Source organism: Clavispora lusitaniae (genome assembly GCF_014636115.1).
Source record: "Clavispora lusitaniae strain FDAARGOS_655 chromosome Unknown tig00000038_pilon, whole genome shotgun sequence".
In the NCBI taxonomy this organism is placed as follows: Eukaryota; Fungi; Ascomycota; class Pichiomycetes; order Serinales; family Metschnikowiaceae; genus Clavispora; species Clavispora lusitaniae.
In genome coordinates, this window is record NW_027093976.1 from 1,995,150 (window position 1) to 2,013,848 (window position 18,699).

Here is an 18,699-nt window from a genome sequence, read left to right on the forward strand (position 1 = left end):
AGAGCATCACATGAATATATCCAACAGATTCTTAAGCATTTGTAGGTACTCTGGGGTGTTTTCATCCTTTCGCCCGACTTTCGGTTCCTGGTTTTTAACTGTCCAAAATTGGAAGCTATCACGAGAGTAATCTTCTTGATGGTCATGGTCAGGAATTTCCGTCCATTCCGATTCGTCACCGATTATCATTTTAGTGATATAAGCCCAGCACTTGGCGGCTTCAGTATGATCATAACCTCCGCCTCCCAACACTAAAAAGGACACATTTGGGAAGCATTTCAAAATAAGCTCAACGGCCAGCCAATAACCCCGAATGGTTAAATTCCATTGCCCCAGAGGATCTGAAACTAATCCGTCACAACCAAGCTGTAGTACTATTACTTCTGGATCCCCTGCTTTGATTAAAGGACAGACGAAATCTCGGACTACTTGTACCATAGTCTCATCTTTTAGACCCCGTTTTAGGGGAATGTTATACATTCCTCTTCGTGAACTTTTTAAGCCCCCAGTTCCTGGGTAGAAGCCGATATCATGCATGTGAACAGAGCAAGTGGTGACGTTGTGAGAGAATTGAAAGGCACGTTCTACTCCGTCGCCATGATGCAAATCTAGATCCACGTATGCAACTTTCTTGAACTTTTGGCGTAGCTTCAAAATGGCCAATACAACATCGTTGACATAACAGAAACCAGAAGCCCGATTCTTGAAGCAGTGATGTCTTCCCCCATACCAATTGATAGATATCCTTCGAGAGTTAACGCATGTAAGAAGACAGCGAGCTGCACTAAGTGAGGATCCAGCCACGAACTTAACATATTCATTCATGAAAGGAAATACAGGCGTGTCATACTCGAGGCCGTACATATCGTCGCCAACATGATCAAGCTGAGTATTTTCTTTATCACTATCTGCTGTTCGAATACTGTTAGCATCACATGTTACACCAAGAGTATTCTTGAGCCTTTCTATTGCTTCTTCTTCTTCATCAGAAAAGTCATCAGATCTGACTTCTAGCAATTTGGCCACATATTGTGGTGAATGATACGCGGTGAGATCTGATGAATCAGCATTAGCAACAGAGATTATCTCACACTTCGAATGCAAATCATATGCTATTATCAATGAGTCAACCAAGGACTGTCGACCTTTATTCGCTGGAACCAAGTCACTTAATTGGCAGCCGACGGAAGAAAACACTAAAAAGACCTTTCGTCCCATAAACAAAGACCTGATTTATATGCAAAACAATCAGAAACGATATATTAAATGTCTACTATGATCTTTCGCTGGCTGCATGCTGAAATGACGCGTTGCCTAAACTGTTCATAAAACTTCTGCCAATCTTTCAATCCAAGAAGATAGTCCTGCTTTTCTTGCGAAGAAAGAGGGCAAAGCGTAATTGCATACTGGTGTGCATTAACCTCATGGCTGATCAGCCTGAGCAACAAAAGACAACGATTAATGTTATTCAAAGCAATAAGGCCGTCGATATATGAGGAAAAAATTTTTATGTCCTCCACATGTGGCCCTTGCGAACGCAAAGACAGCCTAGCCCATAGTGTAACCTGAGATTGGATTTCGGCGAAATTGCGCATGTTTGCAAACTCACCATATTCAGTGAGCCTGTTTTGTCCGTTAAGCCATTCCAAATTGATCTCCTTGTTCGTCACAGTATTTTCATCCACTTGAATCTGTTTGAACCTTTCCTTCATAGGAACCGTCGCAAGTTTCTTGTTTTTCCTCTGCCATTCCAATTCTGCAAAAAACTCTCTCTGAATCGTGGATGGCAATTCATCTAAAACACCCTGATCATAAGATACTGTATCATTGAAGGGTGTAGGTGAATTTTCTCTTTTAATAGGCAGGATAGACTTTGTGGGTGACGTTTTAAGTCTTTTTCTTTTCTTTGGTGACTCAATTACTCGAGTGGACTTGAAAGGGCCATCTGGCTGAGTGGGAAACAACTGTTGTATGTAAACTTTTTGGCCCTCCGTCTTCACGGGACTTCTTTTCGTTGGACTTTTTTCTCTAGCAGATACTGGTATACCTCTGCGTAATAGCTCTTTTTTCAACTCATTTCTAATAGCATCTGGTAATTGGTTGAAGACAGCCCAATCAATAGATTGTGCGTTGCTCACAGGTTCTGCAAATGGAAATTCTTGTGAATTTGCTTTCACTTGACGTCGCATATTTTTGGCTCTATTAAACTCCAATGTCCTTTGACGGTGGCTTTTCATTTGCTCAATATCTTGCAACTTTGTCATGCTGATAGCTATACCACGAAGCTCTTGAGGCGGAACATTTAACATTCTGTAGAGAGATCTTATTTCTGAACCAACAATCCCCCAATCATTAGTAGGTATTCCCAAGCGAGACGACTTGCTAAGAAAAGTACATAGCCCCATCCCCATATACTTCGGAGGATTAACGGGAGCATTTGGATGCCTTTTAGCAAGCTTAAGAGTTAAGGATGATCCACATAGTTTTAGGTCAGATAACCTCTTATAAAGTTCTTTTGAAAGATTCATAAGAAAAGTTTCGACCTGCTCAAAAGTATCGAACCGAATACCATAGTTAACGTCAACTGATACAGATTTTCTTCCCAACAACGATTCCACACTACTGAAGTCTAATGAGATACTCGTAGTATCAATGCCTCTGCAGTTTTGAAAAATCTTGGATCCTGTTTTCTCACCAAATATCCTAATAAGTTTATCCAAAGGTAAGGACTTGACGTGTCTAATTAGAACCTGAGATCCACAGTCCATTTCTTCAGCCAATTTGGCTGTCAATCCTCTTCCAACTCCCGGGAGATCTTTAAGTGTCAAATCATCCAAGAATGATTCAATGTCATCATACAAGTAGAATTGACCACGCGGTTTTGCCTTCCGAGTGGCTAATTTTGCTAGTAACACATTCTTAGAGGCTCCTATACTGACCGGGCATTTCGTTAATTTGTAAATATCCAGTCGTATTTCCAGACTCAAAGACTCAACATTCTTCACAATATCGCCTTGATTGCAAAAAGAGGTCACATCAACCAAAACTTCATCAATCAGGACAGGAAAAATTGTGTCAAAAACATTCTTCCCAATTAGGTAGTTATAGAATTTATTGGAGGCGCTTTCATACGCAACAAAATCATAATCGAGTACATTAAGCTCCGGACAATGTGTTTTGGCAGTTCCCAACCACATTCCATTAGAAACCCCTTTCGCTCTCGCGACATAGTTACAACTGGCAACATCAGATGATTTACCTCCATGAGAAACAGCGATTGGGTCTTTATTAATATCCAAATTAGGATGGGCCAAGGCTGATATAGTGGCAAAGAAACAGTCAAAGTCAATATGCATAATAATCCTATTCGATACTGCACCGCTTTTCCGAGGCGACGCCTTGGAAGCAACTAGTCTGACAAACTTTGCACGTAAATCCGCTTTCCAGGTGCTGAGATGGTGCAACCTTGAATTCGCAAAGAAATGAGCCAAGAAATCAGGGTTTTTTGCATCCATTGCCACGTATTGTTTCCGAACGCCTGATTCAATATCATCATTCGGCATTTGATGTACTGCGATGTCATATTTATCGGTTATGTCCACAGCAATATCTTCAGTACTATGATATTCGGGAGCAACATCGTGGGGAATATCTGGGTCCAATTTATCTGACGAGTTTTCCGCAGTTTCTTCGAACACAAGATCTCTTTTGTCACGTTCTTTCCCTAATAAAGATGTAACATTTTGGTTCTTGATGATGAAATCTTGATTCTCATATGAATGTGCAACGTTCTCGCTCTGGGTTATTTTAGCTTCATCCTGGATTTCGAATATATCATTATGCTTTTCAACCATGTCATCTGATAGATCCTCTTTCGCCTTATCCTTATCAGTGTGTGGTATTGTCGCTTCTATATTGTCAAAGGCGAGTCTTTTTTGACAATACTCAACATTGTCTATAAGACGATACTCTCTCCAATCCAATAACCGTCCTTGCTCTACGCAATCAGATATCCATTTTGCCCTCACAACTTTATAATTACGAAACTCGATCCGCTTTCTAGGCGTAAGTCTGTCGCATATTATGTGAGTAGCCGCACCTTTATTCACCAAGTAGGAAAGAAACTTCCCCCCGTGCAAAACAACCAAACGATGAATAACTGCAAGAGAAGGCGTGGTGTTTCCATTAACAAAAATCACACACCCTGAGAAAAAGGGCACATGAGTGTCTGCCTTACCCATAGCTCGAAGGCGTTTCTTCTCCCATTGAACAAAAGCTGCGTCAGCGTTTTGTTGTTTGGCATGCTTGTTTTGGAAATAAGTAGCGTAGTCACCAAATTGATGAAGGGGACCCACAGGGGTCAAGTCTTCATCATCAGAGGAGTCCGCATCTGTTTCGTTAAGCACAGCTAGTTGGTTTGGTGGCACACCATCCAGCGAGGAGAGTGAAGGTTGCTTTCCCAAGCGTAAGAGTTGAGAGTCGAGCCCATCGTTGAAGGGATCCGACAGAACAGACGAAGGACGCGGAGTCGAGATAGCGGCTGGAGCATCGGTCTCTTGACTAAGCTCAGAGATGTGGTCTATAAGCTCAGAGTCATCGAGTTGGCGAAGAAAGGACTGGTATGGCGTGTCCTCCATCCAGTACCCAAACAGACAAACAGATACAGATGGAGAGTGAAAGATGAATAGGCAGAGATGGGGAAAGGAACTGAGAAGGCGAGCTCGGTACTTAAGTGGCAGTAATTAGATGCAATAGGAAATGCCTCTTAGGGCAATACAAAATCACCAGTAGCAAAAAGTAGCTAGCTGTGGCTTCTATTGAACCAGGAGAAAGTTCATATAAAGCCATGTAGGGCTCAATACTAATGTAACAAGCGACGGATACAACCTTGCACAGAACACAGTACGAATCTTCTAAAATACAGTTGCGCGCAAAGCTGAGGGCGATCCGTTGCTCCAGACAGGAAAGTCATGCGGCAAGTTCGCTTCGTTACAGATCACAGTGCTACCAAACCTCAGCCTCCACTATATGCCATACACAGTACGATGTCGACTTAAAAGCTTCCGTGGCAGAATGTATTATCCTACAAGAGATTTCGTAATGCACTAGAACTGTAGAATCCTCATCCATACGTCTCTAAATTCTCGAACTCTTCGTAACATGGATTCGCACATTTCTTTGCGTCGTTGGTTTCTCTTTCTTTTTTTTCGTCAATACAGGCGAAGATAACTTGTCTCCGCCCAGATTCGCCCAGATTCGCACTTGACATGTTCTCAATACGATACTAGAACAGCCGCAGTAAAAAAAGAATACGAGAAGGTTCTGAAGTTTTACTCTATATATCTCCTTATTGAAAAACTGAATTCATTTTTACAAATGCAAAAGATTTGAAATCTTGGCAAATTGCGTTTTTCTAAGATAGTCGCCACCTCAGCCTTTTCCTACACTGACCGAAACAATGCTGTTAGAATAGAAATCGCGTCCTGCACACAATCGGTCACGACGGGAGCGGTTTACAAAAGGTCAATAGCAAACTTTTTCCCGTTGATCCACAAAACACACACACGTAATGGTATGTACAATGGGGGCAATTGAAGCCCGACAACTTTCATCAATACTGTCAGACTAAAGCTAAATCTTGCTTGGTTTCAGCTTGTCATCGAGCTCGTTGTTCTTGTCTAATAGGTGATTATGGTTCTCAATACTAACTCAGTAGGCGGAAAAGTTGTCTGAAGAACAAATCGCAGAATTCAAGGAGGCTTTCTCCTTATTCGACAAAGATAGCGATGGAAAAATCACAACAAAAGAATTGGGCACTGTCATGAGATCGTTGGGTCAGAACCCTTCCGAAAGTGAATTGACCGACATGATTAACGAAGTTGATATCAACAGTGACGGATCCATTGACTTCCCTGAGTTTTTGACCATGATGGCCAGAAAGATGAAGGACACAGATTCTGAGGCTGAGATTGCCGAAGCATTCAAGGTTTTTGACAGAAACGGCGATGGCAAAATTAGTGCAACGGAATTAAGACATGTTTTGACCTCCATTGGCGAGAAATTGTCTGATGCGGATGTAGACCAAATGATCAGAGAAGCAGACACCAATAACGATGGTGAAATCGACATCAAGGAGTTTACACAGTTATTGGCAGCGAAATAGATGCGCGGGCCATTGGGCACATGGATTGTGTGACACATTCTACTTTTCATACCTTTGTTTATCACTTTAATAAAGTATTTTGAAAAAAAAGAAAAGGCGGTAAAAGAGAAAAGGTTTGTACTCAGTAAGATCATCTCTTCAAGCTGCCAAACCGGTTAAGTGACTGGCTGCGTTTGATGGTAGAAGATCTTGGGAAGGCATGGCGTGTAGAACTTTCCATGTCCATTTGCATTTCATGCAAGCTGTCCATTTCTTCTTGCAGCTCTGCAATTGGAGGAGGTCCCGTCAGGGCAGCCCGTGCTCCGCCTCCGAAGTCAAGCTCTTGAATGCTCCGATTGATCAAGTAACGCAAAGCATTGTACCAAATATTATGTCTTTGTCTTGTAGCACAAGTAAACTTGACTGACTTGGTGGACGAGTGAACAATGATACTCTTGTGGTACAAGCCGGTTGGAATAGGGTTATTATCGCTCACACTCTCAATGCTAGTGATGGCAATGGCTTTAGTTTTCACCTCCGATGGATTTGTCAAGACAGGGTTCGATGTAGACCAGTAGAGTGTCAAAGAGTACGGATGGACCCAGAAATACCTCTCGTGGCGGTCTGCAGATATAGAACTAAGGGGACCAAGTCGCCTATAGTACTTGAACAAATATTCGCCGATGACAACCTGTGTGATAGCTGGAATCATTGACTTGTCTGTAAATGAAATGTTGGTTGCAATGGACAAACCTGTAATGGAATCGAGGACGCTTCCAACGTCGGAAACAGCATGCAAGTTGCTGTTCACGGAAACAGCTTTGGGAATGTTACCAAGCTTGGGGACTTCAGCGGAGCTTGGAGCACCTGGGGACACTGATGATTCTGGAATAAATTTGGAAGTATCTCTCATCACTGGGGTGGTTGGAGAGTTGAATAAAGAGCCCTCGATAAAGCCTCTTTTTTTTGCATGCTTTTTAAATACCTCATTCGAGACCTTCTCGATATTCATGGCGTCAGCACGCGACAACTTGTTGTAGTATGATGTTGGAATAAGCGTAACGTTCCCTGGTTCAGCAACCTTAGATGCAGTGGTTGCAACAAATGCACTTTCCGGAACGCAAATGAACTTGAATTTTTTGGCCTCTTCTCTGAACTTACTTTCATCATCAAGGACAAGAGAACTTCTTTTCAACAGGTGATACTGAGGGATACCAACAACAGCATAGCCTAGTTCTTCAGCTCTCTTTTGAAGCTCCTCATCAGTCCAGGAAGCACTGTCAACTTCTTTGCCATGTTTGTTTGTCAAAGCTTGGTAATCAGTTTTCTCAAGAACGATTAAGTTGAAGTCTCGCAGCTTCTGGATAACTTCTTCCTTTGTCAATTCATTTGCTGTTTTGCCATTCTTCAAGGAAAAAATGGTACAGTCCTTAGCTACCAAATTTTGCTTCATTTTCATGAGTTCGGCTGTTGGTAAGACGGACAAGGAAAGTGCGGCACCTGCAGCCTCCAACAGCTCTTTGTTATTATAAGTTGGAGGGTTCTTCGTTAAGCTTTCATATTTTTCCTTCGCAATCACAACCATACCGAGTCTACCAGCACTTTTATTCAATTCTTCAGCATTGAGCGCAAAAGACTCATCTGCGTCAGCGAAGTCTTGCTGAGAAGCACTCACCGCATAACCCTGACCCTCCAACCACAGTATCAATTTGTTCAATTCTTCCTCACTAGGACCTCTATTTGGAATAGTGAGCTTATCTTCAGCTTCCACATCACCAATAGATTTATTCGAAGTAGATAACATGAAAGCATACTTGTTCTTAGGAACGACTTCGTAGCCTTTGTCTCGAAGTTGGTTTTTCAAAGTATCCCAATCATCCTCATTTTCGAGTGCGATGTTCTTCTGTCCATCTTCGCTTTGGTCTGCCTTGGACATAATTTCCGTGTACTGCGCGGAATCGATAACACTAAGGCCATTTCTTTCCGCAAGTTCGTAAATGTCTGGGGATTTGAGGGTTTTGTACCGACTGGCTGAAAGCACAACGAAACCCGACGATAAAGTACGTTCTCCCGAGTCTTCGTTTAATGGCTCGTCAAGCAACTCCTTTACGGCAGAAAATTTCTTTTCGTCAACAATTACGAGACCTTCCTTCCTTGCTTTTGATTCAAGAGATTCTCCATCTCTAGCTTTTAAACTTGCATATTCTTCTTCAGGAACCACAACCATACCATTATTGAGAGCAACCTTTGTAATCTCCTCAATTGAAGGTTTGTTAGCCTTGAGTAGCAACTCATCATACTCTTTTTCGCTGATCGCCTTTTGATGTGAGTCTCGTAAATGGTCATCCAATGTGCGACTAGCATTCGCCTTAAGTTGGCTCAATTCTGCAACAGGGAAGACAGCAAAACCAATCTTTTGTGCTAGGCTGCTCAAATTTTCAGGTTTCGGATTGTCATGAAGAGACTTCAAGTCAGCAAGTTCATCAACTGATACAAGAGCAAGTCCATTTTTCGAGGCAGCCTCTCTAATATCTGCCACATCAGGATTCATTGCTTTCAGATGAATAGCGCTGTATTCTTGAACTGGTAGAACAACCATACCCGCATTTGTAGCCCGTTCTTCTATACTGAGATTGGACTCTGCTTGCAAGTGTTCAAGATCGTCTTTGTCAACAACGACTTTGTCTTGCTTCCTGGCATTCTCTTGTAGAAAGTCGAGGGAAGGCTCCTTAATTGTTGATTGCAAAGCCTGATGTTCTTCTTTGGAAAGAATTACCATATCACCAGCAAGCGCTTTCTCTTCCAAGGATTCACCAGAAGTAGCTTGCAATGCTTCAAACTCAGTTGTTGGTAGCAAAGTGAATCCATGAGCTGTTGCAACCTTCTCGACTATATCCATGGGAGGCGAGTTGATCTTGTTCTTCATCTCTTCCATATCGTGGACATCCAAGATTATCTTGTCATGCTTGGCTGCCTTCGTCTCAAGAGATTCGTCTGCTAGCAGTTTGATAGTATCGAAATCAGAAATCGGAATGACGACCATTGAGTGTGATTGAGCAATGTCTGTGATCGATTGTTCCAGCTTGAATTTGAGATCTTCATACTCAGTTTTATCCACCAAAACACGGTGGTTCTTCTCTGCAAAGGTCGACAAATAGTCTAGCGACGGTGACTCTAATTGATGTGTGAGTTTCTCTAGCTCCGCATCACTATTTTGAAGCTTGCCAAAAGCTTCCATATCTAAAAGCACTTTGTTATCTTCTGCCGCTCGTTCAGAAAGCAGCTGGTGGCTCAACTTCTGCAAGGCTTCATATTCGGATACAGGGACCATAACTGAGTCGCAACTGGCGCATCTTTCTTTTAAGTACTCTGAAGACGGAGTTTCGATAGCCCTGAGTAAGTTCCGATGATCCTGTTTCTTCAATGGGACCATCCCAGCCCTATCAATCTTTTCCTCCAAAGGTGTCTGATAGTCTTCGTAGTCTGCACTAGAAACAACAAAGTAGTTCAATTGTTTCGCCTTCTCTGCAATGTGATCTAATTCTGGTTCATTTGCAAGTTTCACTAGGGAATCGTGTTCCGAAACAGGTAATAATATGCACCCCTTCTTATGCAGATGCTCGCTTAAGTACTCAAGCGAGGGTTCTTCGATCAGACGGTTCAAGTCTGCAAATTGCGCGTCGGGAATGGTCGTGTAGCCTGCTTCACGGGCTACTTCGGAGAACGGTTTATCCGCCTTTTCCTTCAACAGTTCAAATTCTGATACTGGAAGAAGATGAAAACCCTGCGTTTCGGCCCTTGCACGCAAAAATTCTAGCGAAGGTTCTTCAATGGACTTTTTCATGGAATCCAAAGATTCCGCATCCACAACTTCTAGACCATTTTCTTTGGCCTTTTCTTTGAGATGGGCCACCGAAGGCTGGTTCACCTGCTCAAGCAAGCTATTATAATCGGCTAATGGTAACACTTTCAAGGACTTATCAATAGCCTTCTGTGTCAAGAACTCAACATCTGGATTCTCAGACAAGCCTCGAAGTTCCTCTAATTCCTCATTAGATACTACTGTATGAGAAAGCGCCCGGGATTTCTCTTTGATGAACTCGATTGAAGGTGAGTCAATCGTTTTACGCAAAGAGTCAAGCTCGGACGAAGACAAGACAGATAGGCCCAAAATGGTAGCTTTCTCTTTGATGAATCCTTCGGATGGGGACTCAGAAACTTGTTTAAAAGAAGCAAGCTCCGACTTTGATATAAGACTTTGATCACGTTGATCAGCCTTTTCGTGTAAGAAATCTTGTGACGGATTCTCGCTGTGTTGTTTCAATGTATTCAATTCTCTGTCAGAAAGAAGAGTGAAACCAATTGCAGCAGCCTTGAGCTCCAAAAACTCTCTATCCGGATTCTCGATTTGCTTTCTGAACTTTTCAAGTTCGACTTCAGTGATAAGAGTAAATTCACGCTCATGAGCTTTCTCTTGTAGATATTCTACCGAAGGAACCTTAATTTGCTCGTTCAAAGAGCTCAATTCATTTGTCTCAATTAACGAAAGTTGTTGTTCTGCAGCCTTCTCAGCTAAATAATCTCTCGTTGGGAAGTCGATTGTATGAACTAGTTGGTTGTAGTCACTCTCATTAACTAGCTCGTAACCGAGATTTCTAGATTTGAGCTTCAAAAAGTCAATATCGGGTTTATCCACCTTTTCCTTCAATTCATTGTAAGCAGTAATATCTAGAATGACACATTTATGCTCCTTGGATTTATCCTTCAAGAAGTCGAGAGATGGATGTTCTGCGATTTGGTTGAGTTTTGCATACTCCTCATTTGGAACAAGCTTCATTCCCTTGGCCTTCTCCCTATCCTCCAAATGTCTTTCGAACTCTTGACTAGGTACAGCCACGTAACCCAATCCTGAGATATGACTGGAAAGGTAGTCAAAAGAAGGATCTTCAATCGATCTCTTTAAGTGAAGAAGCTCATCCTTATCAATCATTTCAAACCCATTAATATCAGCATGCCTCTTCAAATGCACGACATCAGGTTCATGAGCTAATTTAGAAATGTGGTCGAATTCGGAAGTAGCAATTGCAATAAGGCCAATTGCTCCGGCGACCTTTTTCACATGACCGTGGTCCGGCTTATGAGCGAGAGCCTGCAAAGATTCCAACTCCGAAGACTTGATGAGACTGAATCCATGATTTGTAGCGGATTGCCGCACATGATCGATATCAGGATTATAGGCCAATCCCTTCATAGATGACCATTCCGATTTAGATGAAACGATGAGATCACGCTTCTTTGCAATATTTTCTAAATGTTCAATGGACGGGTCATAGGCTGCTAGTTTCATCTCATTTAACTTATCGATCGGAATTACAGCGTAAGCCATAGACCGGGCAACTTCCTCAATATGCTCAACTGACGGCTCATACGCCAAAGTTTTAAGCTCCGCTAACTCTGACTTGGTTTTGATCTCGTAGCCCAACACTGCAGCTTTCTCTGAAATTAGCTCGATTGATGGATTTTCAGCATTGTTGCGTAATCTTTCCAACTCAGTTATATTGACCCTGCAGTCACCTTGGCTAGCGAGCGATTTGTTGATAACATCCGCGGAGGGATTCGCGGCAGCCTCCTTGAGTTGTTCAGACTCAGCTTCAGGCATTAGAATATAACCTTGATCAGAAGCCTTCTCAATGAGGTGTTCTAACGATGGATTCGTCGTAAGAGAAACTAAATTTTGGAATTCGCTGACAGGCAAAACATGATGACCTTGCTTACCTGCAATCACAGATATCTCCAGAATAGTTGGAGAAGTCGCCTTTCTAGTAAGCTCCGTTAATTCAGAAGAGATAACAGCCGTAAATCCCAAAGCTTCCAACTTTGAAACCAATGCTCCCTTTGTAGGGGAATTAACTTCCTTTTGTAATCTATCAAAATCTTCTTTAGCCACAAGCTTCATTCCATGAGACAGAGCGAAACTCTCCATACGCTCCGACAGAGGCGAGTTAATATCATCTTGCATCTTGTGATATTCCTCGATATCAAGTGCTATGAGTCCTAGTACAGAGGCTTTTGATTTAATGAAGTCCAAAGGCGGATTTTCCGCTACGCTTTGCAACTTTTCAAGCTCGTCTTTATCGAAAAGAACAGAACCATATTTGGTAGCTTTTTCTTCAAGATACTTTTCCGAAGGATACTCCAACATAGAGATGACTCGCTTGTGCTCCTCGTCCTCAAGAACAACCAATCCAAGAGCAGATGCTTTCGAGTGAATATACTCCTTAGATGGGGTCATGATCTTAGATAGGATATCTTTATGCTCCTCTTCAGGAACGACAACCAAATTTAGCTTCTGTGCTTTGTTCTCGATGAATTCTCTAGAGGGATTTTCGATATGTTCAACCAAATCCTTATGCTCATCAGACGAGATGAGAATGTGGTTGTAGAGTGCAGCCTTCTCCTGAAGATATTCAATTGTTGGCTGTTCATGATCTTCCTTGCTCAATAAGACATGTTTCAATGTTTGCGCACGGTCTCTTAAGTCATCAATTGTAGGCTCTTCTGCAGACCTTTTAAGATCGAAGAACTCCTTGGTGGGTATAACAACATGATCATAATCTTTAGCTTTTTCAGTAATATGAGCGATATCAGGCAGATTTGCCTGGACTTTCAAACTTTCGAGGTGCTCAGCAAGTATTGTCTCCAATCCCAATTTCTTTGCGCGTTGTGACACATGTTCTGCGTCAGGATCATGACTCAACCTTTCTAGTTCTTCAAGTTCATGTTTATGCACAATTTCATGGCCGTAATCTCCAACAACCGATCTGATATGTTCTAAAGTTGGTTTCCGAGCTGCTTCTTTGATTTGTGATAATTCATCTTTATCTATCAATTCATGATTAAGTGACTTCGCATGGGACTCAAGATCCTCCATTGTTGGGTTGGTTGATTTGCGTTCCATCTCCTCAAATTCCAGTTCAGGAAGCAAAACATGGCTAAATTTGGACGCATGAGATTTTAGTGATTCTAACAGCGGCTCCTCAAGTTCCTTTTGCATATTTTCTAATGTTTGCGCTTCAAGAACAGCAAGGCCCCTGGCCTTTGCTTTATTCTCGATATGGGCCACATCTGGTTCATGCGCCAAAGATTCCAAGTCACGCAACTTCAGAACTTCAAGTATAGCGTGTCCTTGCTCTTCTGCTTTCAGTCTCAAATATTCCACATTAGGAGAATCGAGCTCATTTTTGAGATTTGCAAGGTAAGAGGCTTTGACAACATCATAAGCCTTTTCTGCAGCTTTGGACGTAATGAACTCAATCAGTGGGTCATTCGCCTGCTTAAAAAGGTTTGTATACTCGTCAGTATGAAGTGTCACAAGCTGATGTTGTTCAGCGTTCTTCTGAACTTGAGCGCGTGTTGGGTTCTTCGCCAATTGAGACAACTGCTCAAACTCTTCGTTCGGAATGACTTGGTGGCCAGTGGCCAACTCTTTTATGCGCTCGAGGGTAGGCGAGGTCGCTGATTGTTTCAATGCGTTGAGCTCCTCGGTCCTCACAACGGCACAATCAAATGCAGCAGCTCGAGAAGTTATACTTTCAAGGGATGGGGTAACCAAAGCCTCGAATTCATCATGATGCAACAATTTATGGTTATTTTCATCAGACTTAGATTTCAAGTGCTCAATAGTTGGCGAATGTGCCATTCTGTGTAGATCAGAATGTTCTGGTTCGGAGAGTAATACATAGCCACGATCCCGAGCATGTTGTGATAACTTTTCAATTGGAGGATCAACAAGCTCTTTGTACTCGTGACTAGGTAGCATAGCAAACCCAGCATCCGATGCTTTAGACTCCAAATGGTCTTTTGAAGGTGAGTTTGCTTTCTCAACTAGCTCATCATAGAGCTTCGCTGAAGTCACAACAAGACCTAGCTCATTAGCTTTTTCGGTCAAGTACTCGGAGGAAGGTTTCTCATGATCTGTCTTCACTTCTCTGAGTAGTGTGAGTTCTTCTTCAGGGATTGCACTTAATTTGGCAGCCTTACATTTGGAAACCAAATAAGCTTTAGAAGGAGATTCAAGCAATCTTTCCGTAGTTTTAAGATCGTTCAAGTAACTAGACTCAATTGGTTCATAACCTTGGGTCATCAACTTCTGTGAAAGATAGGAAAGATCAGGATTATCATACTTCGTGCGTGTATCCTTCAATGTGCTAAACTCTTCAGAATCGATGGTGACTAATCCCTTACTCTCCAACCGTTTCTTCATTTCTTCCTCATCTAAAAGAGCTTTATGCTCTTGTTGAGAAAGCAACACAAATCCCTTACCTTCAACAACCGAGACTAGTCTCTCGAGAGGGGCAGAGGAAATGTCGTTATACTCAAGTTTAGTATATGCATCCAGGCTAAGCAACACTAAGTTATTCTCCCTGGCGTAATCTTCAACCTGCTTCTCAGTAATTTCCCCTGCTGCTTTAGAAAGTTCGTGAGAAAGGACACGATGCTTTTCAATACGAACATCCGGTTCCAGGTCAGAGGACGAGTCATGCAAATAGGAAGAATGTACGAGAGGGTTATCTTCCGAAGTAGCCAGGAAGGCGCTTTTATCCTCGCTTCCCTCTTGGTCATCAAAGATTTTCCGCTGCGCCTTTGAGGGAGTGGTAGACTCCTCGTTGCCAATGTAGTCATCCCAGTTGTCTTCTTGAGGCCAACGATCAGAGGACGCTGAGTTTTGAGCATCCAATTCGTTCATGATAATATACTTTGAGTTTCTTTTAGATGGAGAAAACAAGTTCGATGATCTAGCCGCTGGACCGACAATCAAATCTTTGTGCTTGAGCTTTTTAGAACTTTTAGGGGTATTTTTGGAGACGAAGGATTCAGAAACCACGGAATTTTCTGCATTTTCCATCTTCATCTTGAGTAGGGCTGACTTGAGTTTAGAAATAGTTTTCTGTGAATGCTCCAAATTCGCCACAAGAGTTTCAACTCTTAAATCGGAGTTATTTGGGTCAATTGCAATGGCCCTTTGCACTTCGGTTGATTCCTGCAAAATACTATCGAGATCCTGGGGCTCATCAGTGGACTCATTCACAGTAGCTTGAGTGTCAATAAACCTGTCTGACTGGGGTTTGGCAAGCAGCGCAGTTGCTGCGGTGTCCCTCATCTCCGTTATTTGAATATGCAAGTTATCATTTTCGTCATTAAGCGTCAGGATTCTTGTGTTCAATTCTGTGACTTCTCTCTCGTACGTGTCTTGGACTTGACGTAGGTTAGTACTGAGTGTAGCTGATTTCAAATTCAACTCGTCATTTTCTCTTTGAAGCGAAGATATGCGGAGAGTCGACTCATTGTGAGATTTGACTAACTTTTCGTTTGCTGCCTTGAGTTGGTCTAGTTGTTCATTGAGAATCGAAAGTGATGCTTCCAACTCCCAATTTTTGTCCTTCAACTCTGACTCGGCTGTCACTGCAAACGACTTTGAGTTTTGCAAATTGACAACCTGGCTCTTGTACTGAGCTATTTCCTCATACAGTATTTTCAACTTCGACTTCATCTTTGAGTTTTCTGCTGTCAAGCGACGACATTCACTCAAGAGATTTTCACTTAAACCAACGACGAAATCCATGTCATGGCCTTTCAGTTCGGGTCCTAATGCTGGTGCTGGTTGCGGAATCACCATATTGTTCTTTGAAAGACCTCCAGATCTTCCGCTCTGTGGTACTAAGGACAGCCTTCGAACACTTGCACCGGCAGATGGTTGAGTGATTGGCTGAGATTCATTGACAGAAACGCCCACACTTGGTGTCTTATCCTTGGTACCGAAAAGCTTCTTCTGTATATCCGAGAGCTGGCCTCGGATATCGTCCTTCTGAGACGGCTTGCGAGACATCAGATGATCGAAAGAAGTCTGGATATAAAAAAACTAGTATAGAACACGGGCCTAAAGTGGAAAGTGGACTTTCTATTGAGTTTCAAATGATGTATATGATGCGAAGTCTAACAGTGTGTAGTCGCCCCATCAAAACACGAGCAATTCTGTATACAAGTTATTCAAGGTAAACATTTGTGCATGCACTCCATCTACTATGGAGGATGTGGAGAAAAGCTGAGGCTAAACTCCATGGGAAGTATAGGAACGTCGTAAAACATTTGTCTGGAAAAATGAATGAAATATGAATGTAAATTAAGACACGAAGCACAAAACCTGACTTTAGTTTTGAGGAACGAGCATGGGACAGATGAACATGATTTTACGAGAACAGGGACAGGTTTGAGAGAAAGGACGCATTGCTTACAATTACCTATTCAAGGAATCTTTTGGTATGGCAATTCTTTGCATCGCTCATCAGATCTCTAGAGAACCAGAAATCATCAAAATCAAAAACCTGCTTCCTAGTGGTAATTCCAAGCATTTAACGAGTACGTATGACTAGCTTGCGTGTCCGATTTGTTTCCAATTAGAGCGCGGCCCTTTTCTACAATATATTAGTAAACGAGAGTGGTTCGACAAATTAATAGACGAGTGCGCCAGACGAGACCTGCCGAAACCATAAAATGGCGCGAAAGGTAATGGGAACACGACGGAGGTATGTTGATATAAATATGTTGATTAAAATATGACTTAATATATATGACTTGAGAACTATGACTTGATAAATATGACTTGCTAAAAATGAAGAGTATAGGAAGGGAATGACGAGGTAGTTCTGTGTTGATGAAATGAGGTTTATGATACGAACTAGATTCAGGAAAGCATGTTTCGTCTAGTTTTCAAAGTCCACGCTGGCAGCCCTATCCTTGCAGTTCTTCTGGAGACACTCTTCCTCAATCTTTGCTCTCTCCGCCCTGGCCCTCTTAGCCATGGTCTGACCGAAGATCTTGAACATAATCAATAATAGAATGGTAGCTATGATCACATTAACTACCAAAATACCGTAGTTACGACCCATATGGCCCTTGTAGGTATCAAAGAAAATTACCTTTGTGATCTCATATGAGTTGTAGATGGGCATGGCATACCCATAGCGATAAACCTTCGGACTGAGAGCCAAAGGGGTGAAAGTAGGTGCAATATTGAGAATAACCCAGAACAACATCCAAAAACCCATCAACGGAGGATAAATCAAAATAAACATCATACCCATCGCCTCATTCATAGCACCCACTGCCCACATGGTCAAGAAGTTAGTCATCCAGTATACGAGAAAGCCGGATTTGCCAAACGCTTTGGTGAAGTCAACTTGAAAGGCAAGCGTAACCAAAGAATAAAAGAGACTCATAAAGAAAAAAGTGATCATCGTAGAAATAACTCGGTAAAGCATGAGATCCACTACCTTGACGCCCATCAGCAGAACTTGTCTATGGATATCACTGAAAAAATTGAAGGCGAAAAACGTAATGATGATCGTATAGATTAAACCAACCTGTGAAGGCGCAACCAAAACTGGATCTGAGTAAGGGCGTGCATCAATGAAAGTGAAATCAAGCCCTGTAGATGCAACTTTAATAGCATCAGGATTGGAAAAAACCTTAGAGTGATTTGCATTTTGTAATAGTTTCGACATTACATCTGATTGTGACTGCGTCACCATCGTTTCAATTTCTCGTACAGTTGGCGTAACGTACTGGTTCATGGCCATAAAGTCTCTGCCCGTCTCGTAAAACGAGACAATAGAGTTGAAGGAAACATTATAACTGGTGTCACCGGTAACAATGGCATTGTACAATCCAGATGACGCATTCTTCTTGACGTAAATCGATGACCAATAGTTCTGATGGTGGATCTGGCGTTGAATTTCTTGAAAAATCGTGTTGTTGTGCTCAGCAGCTTTTTGCTCAAACTCTGTAGTGTTCTGGATGAGCCAGTTCCCCATGTGACGGGCCGAAGGCAGCTGCAAAATTTGTCTCACATGGTCACCAATGACGGGAGGAATTCCATTGACTGTCTCGTCATCCTCAATAACGACCAACATCCGTAGATTTTTCATTCGGTTCTCACGGCCATACATTGAACCCCAATAAATGGAGAAAACAGAGAGCATTAACAGCCCCATGAGAAGGTAAATGTAGAAGAAACGGCGTACCAACATCCATCTTTCAGACTCTAGCTTTTCATTGAAAAAGGAAAGTTTGGTCTGAACTCTTTGAATAACAGACTGTGTTCTCGTTAGCTGACGCTCTGGAAATCCCATATCTTCTTCTTCGTGTCCATGGAAATCAGTGATTTCATGGCTATGGTCGAAGCTAGTATTGCGAGACTCTGAACCTATCCCAGATCCTGAACCGGAACCCGAATATTGTGTTGTTTTGGATTCGGACATTTGGTGATGATGTCCTATCGTCTCTTGCTATCACTATATATATTTATGCTGATATATAGAGGAAAGTTTCGGCTGGCCGGTCCGATGTGCAGAAAAGGTCTTTGTCCTGCACTTGCTGGCTCATGAGGTAAGCCGTTTGCCCTTGGTTTTGTGTTTCACTTTTCCGTTGATTCCTTTTTGCTATTCTATTCAATTTTTTAAAGGGATTTCCGATGAGTTGCTTGATGATCTGCTTTAAAA

At 42.2% G+C, this 18,699-nt stretch overlaps 5 protein-coding genes across 5 annotated transcripts; 1 reads left to right on the forward strand and 4 right to left on the reverse strand. All coding sequences in view use genetic code 12, as the record gives it.

Annotated features, from left to right (window-relative positions):
• Window positions 1-6: 6 nt before the first annotated feature.
• On the reverse strand, window positions 7-1,218 carry HOS1 (histone deacetylase; the record flags this gene model as incomplete). The annotated part of the gene is made up of 1 exon (XM_002617817.1): window positions 7-1,218. One exon carries the CDS (start codon window positions 1,216-1,218, stop codon window positions 7-9), a length of 1,212 nt encoding a protein of 403 aa, XP_002617863.1.
• Window positions 1,219-1,262: 44 nt separating this feature from the next.
• Window positions 1,263-4,637, reverse strand: FOB63_002037 (deoxycytidyl transferase; the record flags this gene model as incomplete). The annotated part of the gene is made up of 1 exon (XM_002617816.1): window positions 1,263-4,637. The coding sequence occupies one exon, from the start codon at window positions 4,635-4,637 to the stop codon at window positions 1,263-1,265; it is 3,375 nt and encodes a 1,124-aa protein (XP_002617862.1).
• Window positions 4,638-5,569: 932 nt separating this feature from the next.
• Window positions 5,570-6,163, forward strand: CMD1 (calmodulin; the record flags this gene model as incomplete). The annotated part of the gene is made up of 2 exons (XM_002617815.2): window positions 5,570-5,572; window positions 5,717-6,163. The coding sequence occupies 2 exons, from the start codon at window positions 5,570-5,572 to the stop codon at window positions 6,161-6,163; spliced, it is 450 nt and encodes a 149-aa protein (XP_002617861.2).
• A 130-nt stretch (window positions 6,164-6,293) lies between these two features.
• FOB63_002039 (uncharacterized protein) lies at window positions 6,294-16,028 on the reverse strand (the record flags this gene model as incomplete). Its single annotated transcript, XM_002617814.1, has 1 exon — window positions 6,294-16,028. The coding sequence occupies one exon, from the start codon at window positions 16,026-16,028 to the stop codon at window positions 6,294-6,296; it is 9,735 nt and encodes a 3,244-aa protein (XP_002617860.1).
• An 874-nt stretch (window positions 16,029-16,902) lies between these two features.
• Window positions 16,903-18,459, reverse strand: FOB63_002040 (SNG1 family protein; the record flags this gene model as incomplete). Its single annotated transcript, XM_002617813.2, has 1 exon — window positions 16,903-18,459. The coding sequence occupies one exon, from the start codon at window positions 18,457-18,459 to the stop codon at window positions 16,903-16,905; it is 1,557 nt and encodes a 518-aa protein (XP_002617859.2).
• Between the last annotated feature and the right edge of the window lie 240 nt (window positions 18,460-18,699).